This window comes from Idiotropiscis lumnitzeri, chromosome 5, assembly GCF_059441095.1.
Source record: "Idiotropiscis lumnitzeri isolate Australia: NSW breed Sydney's pygmy pipehorse chromosome 5, RoL_Ilum_1.0, whole genome shotgun sequence".
Lineage (NCBI taxonomy): Eukaryota > Metazoa > Chordata > Actinopteri > Syngnathiformes > Syngnathidae > Idiotropiscis > Idiotropiscis lumnitzeri.
In genome coordinates this window covers 18,283,192-18,295,488 of record NC_142395.1, presented here as the reverse complement: position 1 = coordinate 18,295,488, position 12,297 = coordinate 18,283,192, and the positions used below count along the sequence as shown (strand labels likewise).

The following is a 12,297-nucleotide window of genomic DNA, read 5'->3' as shown; positions in this document are numbered from 1 at the left end:
CAGATTATGTAATTTAACGTAAAATATCAAGCGATATGTTGTTGCAACCTACCCCAGTTGGAATACTATCCAAGGATAGATGTAACAATTATATTAATGGGCTTAAAGGGGAAGTCAACCCCCAAAATATCTTTACTATAATATGTTCTATGTGCCTCCGCTGGTCGAAACACAGCATTCGGATTAAGTTAGTATTTAATAATAATAATGCCTTTATTAGTCCCACAATGGGGAAATTCGAGATTCAAACCCAGGCCTCCTGGGGAGACTGGGTCCTGAACGCGGCGCCTTAGACCACTCGGCCATCCTGGCAGCCACGAGATTCGAACCCAGGCCTCCTGGGGAGACTGGGTCCGGAACGCGGCGCCTTAGACCACTCGGCCATCCTGGCAGCCACTCGGCCATCCTTCAAAGCTAGCTGTAATGCATCACGTCAAATTAAACTAGAGGAACTACTACTTGTAAGATGTAAGAAAAAACATTGTGTCTAAAACAGAATGGACACTATACAAAAATATTTGGGATAAACATTTTTATTTTCTACCTGAAAAATCTTTTTTGGGGGCGGGGGCTGCAGAACAGATGGATTTGCACTTGGAGGCATGAAACTTGCAACATGAAACACCAATAGATTTAAACTCAGAGGCATGAAACTTGCAACATGAAACACCAGTGAGCTCAATTTGTAAGTGGAAATGGACCGTATTAATAGTTGCTCAAACTGAGAATGTGTGACAAGAAAGCCTTTGTTCCAACACTCCGTCTCCCCGCAATATTTGCGCAATATTCCCTTGCTGAAAATGTGCAATTCTCGGTAATGTAATGTGAATAAATGTGCAATTACTGTCATCAAGGTGCCTGTGAGTTCAAATGTGCCGATTAGCTTGTTAAAGCACAGCCAATCTTTAAACACAAACAACACCGCACATTTTTCAGGTAAAGCATTGAACGCGATAGTGTCTGATTTAAACCCACGGGGGACTTTATTAGTGCACTCAAATGTCGACTGCAGAGCGCTGATAACAAACGCAGGCTTCAACTAACAAAACACATAACCCTTTCCCCATATAGACGGTTGCCGTTAGTCCCAGGAAGCGGTGGTCCATATCATGGCCATCCATTATATAGGGGACTGCTGGTAAAGCTCTGGGATAAGTATGTGGAAGTGTGAGAGGCAGGTTGCGTTGATGGGGAATATCCGTTATTCCTGTCAGAGCCGAGCGTTTGGCAAAGAGGAGGAGATTGAAAACAAGAGGGTTTTCTTTTTACAGTGCCGCATAGATCGTATTGGTAGAGTGCACGGAAATGTGGCTGGTGGTGAGCACAGAGGTGTTGTTTATGCTGCGTTCGAGGCGCATGCCGGCAGGCAGCGGGATACCTGCAGGCACTGCCGCTTCAAATAGGGACACAGATAGGAAGTGTTAGGTACAGATGGGTGCGTGCTCACTACAGCTGGTGGCAGGCATTTAACCGTAGTGGTGGCATACGTGAGCAAATTAGCCCGAAGCCCCCAAATAAATGTGATTAAGAAGCCAATAGCAGTGGAAGGGTGGCTTTAGGGGTCAGATTTATAAAAGAAAAAAATCTGATGACAGTGGTTCAAAAAAACGTGACCCATTGTAGCGTTAGGGCGTTACACTACATTTGTATTAATTGTTCATTCTTTTTGTCTTTGTGGGATTTGTTTTCCTCCAAAAGAGACCACTGAATCCCATAAATATATATAGAATTGTTTATCATGGAACCTCCCCCTGGAACCTTTTTTTTTTTTTTTTAATTTATTTCAAACATAAAATAAAAGTGAAATGGAAAAAAAATGTTCAAAGTACAAGAAAATCAACAAAAAATTCAAACAAACACAAACAGAACTACGTAATCATCAAATGAGAGCTACAAGAGAAAGAGACAGTGGTTGACCCATTGGTAGTATTTTGGGCATGCATACATTACATGTTCGAAAGGGAGTAGGAAGAAGTATAAACTATACCCTTCTTGCAGTTTGCGTGCAACGTCGACTTTATACTCGGAGACGGAATATCATCCTGTTGTCCCTGAGTGACAGGAACACCGACACATTGTTGTGCCCCTTTTAAATCTTTACTTGTCATCTCATTAACTTTTCATGTTGTTTGTAAAGCCTTACAACTACCCGATCTGTTCAATATCAACCAACATACGTGCCTCTACATCCTAAGCAAGGCTGAAGGATTGATGGCCAGCTCTCGTTCTCTGACCGGGTTGCATCTTTCTTCCTGCCGTGCCTTATCTGACCGTTTGCCAGCCGAGTCTTGATAACACAGGCTGGGGTTTATGCATTCTTTTCTTTCGCATTTATAAAGTACTGTTTTTTTTTTTTTTTTCCTTTTTAATAGGTTGTTTTAGATGTCGGCTGTGGGACTTGCATATTATCGATGTTTGCTGCCAGGGCTGGAGCCAAACACGTCATTGCTGTGGACCAATCCGAAATGATCTACCAAGCTATGGATATCGTAAGGTAAGAGGAATTTTTACAGTTTTTTTGAGCAATTACACACACCCCTTCAACGTTTTCACATTGTCGTTAACTTGTGTATCTTGGTGACGTGCATCTGTACTCTGATACCCCTAAAAACAATCCAGTGCATTTCATTGTCTTCCTAATTTCTAAATGGAGTTTACTTTGTGTGTCATTTACCCTCAGAATAAATGAACAAGTCCTGCAAATTCGTCAGTGGTTTATTAGAGAACTTGAGTGACAGTATGTTGATTAGCTTGGTAGCAATTTTTTGTTTTCCATTGCGAGTTATATTCCCGCCTTCACGAGTGTCTCCCCTATGTGAGGTGGATGTGTTTCTTCTGGGTCTCTTTAGTTTGCCCCCTATTTTATTCATATATTTATTTACACTGGCGGTCTGACTGATTCTGCCTCGCTTGCTCCTGCCGTTGAGATTGGCTTGCATCCACACATCTTTTGAGAATGACCCCATTTAGATTGCGTCGTTATTTGCATGTGTCCAACGTATGCTTGGGTTCTTCCAATCCATTTAGCCGCACCAGAGACGGCGCCGTCCTTCTTCACACCTCTGCCTCTTATAACATTTTTTACTTAAAAGCCTTTACGACTGCCATTATCACAGTTATGTAAGGGCTTCCTATAAGCAGAACAACAGGGTTTGCTGAAGGAAAAGGACATTTTAATTTTACAGCCCACTGGCTCGCTGTGGGAGTAAGAGTTGGCATGCAGGGTGCATCTCAGGTTTGCCAGCGGTGAAAACCGAGCTCCGCCCTCTAAGGAACACGCATGGCAAAGAGGTTCTGCTTTGCTTGTGACTTTAATCGCTCTTATTTCTGCATGTCTCTCTCACTTCCCCCTCGCTGCTAATATCAGGATTGTAATTAAAGTGGCTTCTGTTGGTTGCACAGAAGCATCCATCTCCTGCCTCCTCGCCGTGGCTGAAGTTTAAATGAAAGGCTGAATTTCTTCCTTCACAGTCACTTCGTTAATGGATAATGTCTGGATAGTTTTTTTTTAATGGCTGGAATTGATGGATTGTCCAATAAAATGCTGTGCCTTGTGGATGTTTGAAACGTAACGTTAACTAGTTATAAAGATATCAGGGTTTTTTCAACCCACTTCATTGGTCCAATAGCTACTACAAATCATTTTTAGATACTGTTGCAGAGATGAAAAAGCTTTCAAGACTAGAAAATACCCATTTAGACGCGTATGTGCTGTGCTCTGACCTTGTTGGACTAGCAAAGAGATGCTAAGTCCTTTTTGTTCTTATTGAGGTACAAGTGTTTTAGAGAATTGGAGACAGCAGTATATTTTACATTTTTCAAGACCAAAAGCGCCTGACCCAACCAATCTGTGACAACCTTTAATGGTGGATCTCTTCTACTTTGTTCTTGGATGAAGAACAAAGCTAGCGACATGAACTCATGTGAATTTTAGGAAACATTAATCATCCACACTTGGAACATACTTCGCAGCCCAGTTCTGCTCCCCGCGCGGCTCGGGCCGTCCATCAAGATGTACTTACCACGGTCTTTGTTTTCTGTGCATTTTCTCTCTATTGATCTCACAGGAAAATGTCCAAATTTCCGAACCAATAAGCTTTTGTGCTGACTAAAGCAATAACTCGACCATCCAAAATAAGCTTCTCATTTCGCTGATTGCATCCTGCCCATGGTCCTGCTAAGCACAATATAATTTTTTATTTTTTTTAAGGATCTAGCACAGAGGTGAGCAAACTATGGCCCGGGGGGGCCACATGTGGCCCGTTAAGCGTTTTAATCGGGCCCGCCGAACCTGAAAAAAATTAAATGACTAAAGACATATATATTGTTGTAATGCTTTTGTTGACTTTCATTTCAAATTAAATGTATTATTTTTTTCTCCGATGAGGTGAGGTTACCAAAACACTCCATCTATCTGCTCCTGGTCCGGCCCTTCTGTCAAATTTTAGAACCCATTGTGACCTGCCAATCAAAATGTTTGCCCACCCCCTGATCGAGCGTGACTTGGTGTACTTGTCTTTCAATTTGAATTGATGACTTTAGGGTCGAGTTGAAAATGATACCATTAAATCTTTATTCCAGTTTTACTTCAAGCTTTCTGGTAAATTTCTGTCAAAACACATGTTCTTGCCCAGGAACCAATATCCCTCACATTTAAAAGATTAAATGCACAACCTTTGTCTGCGTTAGCCTCACCCTGGCACATATGCATTTCCCTACAAGGCAGACACTGATTCTTTTCTGAGCCCTGACATTGTCCTCTAAATTACCACAATAATGAGTTTACAGTGTTTCCCTGTTATGAAGACGGCATTGTGGGGGCTTGGGGGGGTGCCGGAATCTGTGAGGATGTGATAGTGGCCCGGGCAGAGAGGTAGAGAGGGGGAAGACAGTTCAAGATAAGCATCGCTGCTACAGAAATGCACTCTGGGCCGCTATGAGTAATTGTTCTGTCCTCTGTAACATTAGGTGTCATGATAATGGAATATTCACAGAGATTGATACCCAGAATGGCCGGACTGAAGGCAGGGATCATTCAAACGGGACAGGTGAAAATACAGTTCCTTCCTCATAATGTGGCCCCCTCAATTGCACTTTTTCACTTTACATCCATGATACAGCCATGGTTGGGGTGGAAATTTCCAACACTTGGGTCGATTTGGACTTCGTTCTGTTCACTTTCTCCACAAAGTCAGTCTGAATTGGTTCAGTCGGCGTACTCTGGTAACTTGACCTTGCATAACTCAAATTATTCTTTAAAAAAAATAATTAAACCTAAAAATCGATGTCCCAGCAGTCATCGATCCATTTATCTGCTCACAATTTTGTTTTGCTGCCCTTAATGCAAAGTTCCCCCCCCCCCCCCAACAATCTTTCTTGAAAACAAAAAACAATGCTGCAGAACTTAGACCACCTCCCTGAACTTATTCTGTAGCTCGCTGCTATTCCATCCCACTGCACTCAAACCGAGGGCAGAAAGTCTTTCCCTCTGTGAGAGAGGCAAGCAGCCTTGTAATGAAATATGTCGACATTTGAGATTTGGGTTTCTTGAGTTTAATATTGGAACTGGTCGCCAAGTTTGTTGCAAGTTTTTTTAAAGCTTCAATTTTTTTTTTTTTACGGTAGGTCCAACAAGCTAGAGGACAAGATCACTTTGCTCAAAGGCCGCATAGAAGACGTCAACCTCCCTGTGAAGAAAGTGGACATCATCATCTCGGAATGGATGGTCAGTGGACAATAATGCCTAATTTTTTGGGGTTTAATTAGGACTGGAACCCCCCGCGGCTCGACTCTGACGAACTGACCGGCACATTCGAATAACCTGTGTCGATGCTGGGGTGCCAATCAGCGCACGGGATAAATCCACTCGTGCTCTCATTGGTCGATCTTGCGGCTCTTAACCAATCACGCGCCTCATATGAGTGCCCGAAGCACAAAGCCTTTGTGTCGACTCATCAATTCGGCTTTCCGCAATATGGCTGTGTTTTCGCTTTTTTTTTTTTTTTTTAGGTTCGAAAAATTCCTGAAACACTGAAGCATCGAAAAGTGAAGCATAAAAGTGCGAAGGATCACTGTATATACTTATTGTAAACTACTCCTGCCTTAGTTGACTTGTCACATTTGCAAGTGAACATACAGCATGTAAATTGAATACCCTGTAGACACCCCTCTTATCCAAAAATCAATCAATCGACTTAATCCAGTTACAAATCGCTTAGAAGAGGGCCTGACCCCCTCGATCACCGTTATCTAAATTTCTCACCTTCTTAATTGTCTGGTGGAAGGTCCTTTTTATTTTTTAGCATGACCGTGTCCATGAAATCTAATATTTATAGTAATCAAATAATTGAGGCTACTCCAGTCTCCAGTCAACCTTGGTTTGTTTTGCCATCAACCACACCTCCGGAATCCCAACGTGTCAACATCTGTTCTACATTTTTAGTACATGCCTTAAATGGGACTTAAACCGTAACGTCCTCTGAATACCCAACCAGCACGAGCAGTCTTATTTTGACGTGATGCCCATTTATCAGCGAGATTCTGTATGGCGATACAGGCGGGGGCGGCCAAAGTTGAACGCACCGCTGAAGTCATCCCTAATTCATGAGCCTCCTGTATCTGTCTGTCCGCTCCACCTCCCTCCCCCAATCCATCGTGGAACCCCAGGGTCACGATCAGGGGTCGTCAGCCAGAGCCTGCCCATCCTCTTCGCTGGGGAAATTGAAAGTCGGCAAGTGACACGCTCGTGGAACGGTGAAGGATAGGGGGCATAATATCGAATGACACTGGCTCACGGAGCGCTAATATATCGAAGAATCTTCTCGTCACTTCTCATCAAGGCTGCAGTGGTAGACGGGTCTCAGGGACAACAAGATTTCAAAGGTTGCCGTCTAGTTTGCTTTTACAAAATGTAAAGAATTAGAATGGACTTCGATGGACTTCTTGGATTTTTTAAAGGACTGAATAATATTTTGGATGACCTCAGTGAGGAGAGTTTTCAATGATGGAGTAGCCATTAATTATAAACACAACTCGTAAATGTAGATCAGTGGTGCACAACTCCAGTCCTCACGAGCACTGATCGGCATCTTTATCATGCTTCTGCAAAGCTTGCTGATAAACTGATCATTAAATTTCTTTCATTAGTCACTGAAAAATGTAAGAACCATTTGGAAAAATGTGCAAATCTCCCAAGGGTCACCAAAATGAAAACGGTCCCGAATTGACCTCATCATAATTTGTAATTTGTTGTTTTCTTACTTTGGTCCTGACAAATGGTGCCGTCTTCACACATCATCAGATAACTGGTGTTGGCACGACACAACTGGCTGTCACAAGGGCAGAAATTATTATTAGTCAAAATGAGCAGCGAGCTACATGACTGAGGGACATCGTTGGGTCAAGCATGACAAGATTATTTTCTTTTGAAGCTCTTAAGAGATGTGTGCATTGATCATCTGGCCCACTTTGAAAGGGAAAAGCTGTACTTTGCATTTGAAAGGCTAGATATTTTTGTGACAGCATTCCCGGAACCTTTTGGTAGTGATAGACCGATATGCTTTTTTCAGGGTTGATACGATACAGATTATTGGTAGTCAGGGAGGCCAATTTCCGATATTTGAAACAGATATTCATGTGTTGGAAAAAAGGAGTAAAATGGTGTCAAAATTTTGAAAATAAACACTCCAAAACTCGACTTAGTTTAAATGCCTTTAAGCACGTTTATTAAACAACTTTAGTACTTTCATTTACAACAGGTTAAAGCTTTTTTAGATCTGAGAAAATCGACAACTTAGTTTTAAAAGTTTAACAAAAAGTGAACAGAGCTCCCAGTTTTATAGTTCAATGAAAACAAACATCTCTTTAAAGTTTATAACTGCAAATAGTTTTCTATTAATTGAGAGTTGTAGTAGACTGACATTTATGACAATTTTGGGAAAGTCTGTTGCCTTTACTTCCTCTGCTCGCGGGACGTCTCCCGTAGTGCGTGTGACTCGTGGTGAAAAAGCAAACAGGCAGCTTACTGCTGATTGGCTACTACAAAGAACCAATCACATGGTGCTGTGGGCTGGCCAATTTGCTTTTGCAGGCAGGTCCACCAGCACAGCAGAGAGAGATAGCGACAAGTGTCCTGCAGCGAGCCAAAATAGATTTAATTCATCGGCCTTGAAAGTTAAAAAAAAGGCAGCTGCCCAAAATCGGCAAAATACCAAATAGCGGCCTGGCCGATAATCTACGTTTTGGATTCACAACATGTGTATATAATCTGGTGATTTGTTGACAACATTACTTATGAAGTTGGTTTGATGAGTGGATGCTATCAGCTATGACAAACGTTCACACAAGATTTTGTCATCCAAAAAAAGGATTGTGTTGCTTTATAGAGTCGAATGGCACAGGCTGTTGTGAAATAATGTGACCATTTTGTCAAGACGGTCAGTTATGGCGCAAAGGGAATTGTACAGTTCATTTCCAGTTGTCTGTGTCGTTAATGTGCACAAGGGGACAGTGTTAACAGGACTAATGGACAGAGGTGCGTGATGAATGCGCCGTGTCACTCGTGATGGTGATGGAGGAGGAGGAGGCAGATGAGTGTCTGTCTGTCTGTCTGTCTCGGTCGTGTTTGAAAAACTGTTTTGAGGAGCAGCGCTGTCATTTCATAACTCACACCATTGATCGCTGAAAAACAAACGAATCAGATAAGAGGCCAGAGGGCTGGTGGCGATCATGAGGTCCCAAAAGACGAAATAAAGACTCACGGCAAGATCAATCACAGGCGATGGGCCTGCTCGCTTGCAGAACTAAATGTTTGCTGATATTTTATCAATTCGGCGAACATTTTTTAAACGCATTGTGTTGGAAAATGAACAGATGTTCGAATAAAAACAACTCAAGTGCAAGGCATACACGAGGCATTAAGAGCGGATTGCTCAACATCCTGATTTATATGGCGCACCTAACAGTTTGACGCACAATAAACATCGCTGGTTCTACATTGAGAACAGGCGTAATCAGTACAGTTGTTTGAATCAATGAATGCCTGTAAGTAATGCTCTTTTCTCGTGATAAATGTTTATGCTCATGTTTTTCTAAGAAATGACACAACTGGAGTCATTTTGCAAAGTGTTTGTATGCATTGCAGTCTTTCCGATTGGGCATGCCGAGCATATTTTACAATTCCATTTGGGCGCCACAATTTCCGGCAGGTGACCATTCCGATGCGACATTACCACAAACAGGAATGTTTGGCTTTGGCAGATGTCTGTGCTCTACTGGGTATCACATTTGTTGGAAAGTTGACCATGGTTTACCGTGTGAAATGTTTCTCCTTTTCCCCTTTGTTCTTTTCTTTTTGTCACCAATACGTCTCAGCTTTGCTGTCCCTCCGGCGACCTCATTTCTACGCCACTCGGTCACTCCTGACGAAAACCTCAACCTCTTTTTTTCCGTCAGTTCTGCTTCCTGTTTTGCCGCTGTCAGACTCTATATCAGATAAGACACCTGGCACTTGTTTTTCCACCCAATCCAGTTTGCTTCCTTTATGTCATTCTTCAAATCAAAATACAAGAAATCAAAATCAAGAATTACAGCGGCCTTTTTATAATTGGTTTTGTCTTATGCAAATTATCCACTGTTTACGCCATCCTCCATATTCCTGTGCAGGGACTTTAGAAACCCAACTATTGTCGTACAAATTCTGCATAATAATCCGGGGAAGGCCTTTAATTCTAAAATTGATTGTTAAATTCAGTCATTTTGAAGGATTAAGTCGTCTCTTCTTGATCAAATGTTACAGTGCAACTCTAAAACTTTAAATGCACAAATTCCAACATGTCACAATTCATCAAGTCAGTTGAGTGTGCGTGTGTCAGCAGGTAAATTAATTGCTGTCCCTCCTTTAGCCTCATTATCGGTACTGAGCGCATTACTTGCCTCGCAAGAGAATGGAAGTCATCAGTCATTCTCTTCTTTTGTCGATCCCACTGTCAATCACTCACATCACACGCACTCACTTGATAGGTTCATAAGTGTGTCTTATGGAAAATGTTGATTTATCGATTGTGACTCTTCAGAAGGTTTATTGCAGCTTGTATTCACGGTCCATCAAAAGTTTCAAGAATTTTATCGCAAGATGTATTTCAAGCCCAAACTATGAGTTTTCCACTTCAATCATGACCAAATGATCAACCAGCATGTCTGCAGCGGGATCTTGTGGCGTTTGATTCGTTCAGTGCTCGAGAAGAGGCAAGAGTTGTGGCAGAACAGCTCACGGCGGCTTTCCCGTGACAATGCACCTCCTCACAATGCTGCCCTGTACATCTGACAGTTCCTCGCCGAGACCAACATGGCTGTGGCGCCGTAACGATAGATTATTTTCTTTTAAATGAGCTCAATGGGTGTCATTATTTAAGTCACTACCAGTGTGTGCTCAATATAAGTAAGAAAATATATATAATTCGTAGAAAGTATTTTCTGGCTATGGTTTAACTCAACATAAGAAAGAAAATATCTTATTATTTTATTTTAATTTGTCTGTATTGTCTTAGTTCATATTGTCGTCATCGTGAAATAATCGAAGATAATTGAGTTATTTTATGATGCTTGAATTGTTATTAAACACATTGGGTTTTTTTTACGGGTCACTAGTAGTATCGGATCACTTTTTTTTTTTTTTTTTTTTTTTTTTTTTTGTAAATCCAAATCGTCCAATCAGTACATTGGGCAAGCTAAAACGTGCTGCAGGAACAAACTCCTCATTGTTTTATGAGCTAACAAGTTGCTGTATAACCCATGCAAATAATGCTGCATCTGTGATATAAGATGGCTGCTCTCCTCGTTAACTAAAAATTATATGGTACTTTATATCGGTCATATTTGCATACTCTTGGAGTTAACCTTGAATTAAAATTACTCAAGTGGAAAAAGCAATTCCCTCAATAAACAAACAGTACTTTATTCACCTTTTACTGTATAGCATTAAATCCATATCATTGATTTCATAATACAATACTACTTTAATTTCCTTGTGGCTATACTGGAAATGAAATGTCTCTAACGCTATTTTCCGTGCGTCTTTCTCATTTGCTTGGATTCAAACGGAAATTAAATCTCTTATTGGAACCCGTTCAATATTCAGTTACCAAGCGATTACACCCGGAATCTATCACAGTTCTTTGTATGATATGTTTATGTTAATTTGGTGTCATCTGACCACAGAGTCCTATCGAAGAGCCTCGCTGACATGGAGGTCCTGCCCTCTATTCAATGAAGCATGCCGGCCCTCCCTTACACACTTCCAGACACACAGATCCATGCACGCAGGCCTTCTCCTTTATTTTACGGCGGCACTCCTGGGACTGTGAGTGATGATGATCTGCAGTAATTGAGGCAGATGTGTTTGGAATGCAGAAGACGAGAGTGCAAAGTGCTGATGCAGATTGTCTCTTGTAACACGTCTTCGTCGCTACAACCAAGTTTTCAAAAGGTCACAACCGTACCAGAAAAATAATGCAAGTCTCTTGTGCCTTTCTGCATCTTTTTTTTTTCTCCAAAATCACAACATAGCCTTTTTAATTAGTATTTTTTTATTTTTTTTTTAAGATCCTCACCCTTCACTATCACCTCAGATGTTTTCCCCGAGGCCTGGTAGTTTTTGCTGGCTCATTGACTTACCTTGGTTGAAAAGAGTAATCCGGTGCGTTTTAAAAGAATACTGTAGAAGACTAAGAGCCTTCTGTGTCAAGGTTGAGTTTGTGGCAGAAAAAGCATCCGGACAAATGTACCAAATCTGTAAAAGAGTGTTTGCTATTTTTATTTTTGTGTTGGTGCAACCTCAGACGTGCTTGAGCTCTGTGTGTGAGGCCACAGGGAGATGTGTTTTATATGCTAATTTTGTTAATGTGTATAAGCTGTTTCAGCCCATTCTCATTAGGGTTTTCATTAGTCTCTTATGTAAATGCAAAGTGGCTATACTGCTGGATGTCACTCGTGCAACCCTGGCTTTGTGAACTTAGCTCTTGCTTCACACATTGTCATATTAGCATCACAACGCTGCTGGAGTCACGCATTAGCTACTTTCACTTCATGCGTGTGTGTGTGTGTGTTTGCAACCTCAAATCATATTATGCAACACGTAAAGTACATCAAGTATATGTAATGAAGTGGCTGTAACGCTCGCTAATTAATTTTTTAATTCCTAAACTTGTTGGGTGTGGACCATTGTGAAGGTAGGAGGTCGTGGGGGCTGTAATCCTGGCCCATCATTGACCATAAAGGTGTGACTCTTCTCACAGGCCT

General features: G+C 41.5%; 1 protein-coding gene across 1 annotated transcript in view; it reads left to right on the top strand.

Moving 5' to 3' along the window:
• prmt3 (protein arginine methyltransferase 3) overlaps positions 1 to 12,297 on the top strand; it is a 36,439-nt gene that overhangs the window by 5,546 nt on the left and 18,596 nt on the right. Inside the window, exons 9-10 of the mRNA XM_088296941.1 lie at positions 2,373 to 2,494; positions 5,626 to 5,725. Coding sequence (XP_088153067.1) covers positions 2,373 to 2,494; positions 5,626 to 5,725 — 222 coding nt within the window. The remainder of the gene's footprint in view (positions 1 to 2,372; positions 2,495 to 5,625; positions 5,726 to 12,297) is intronic.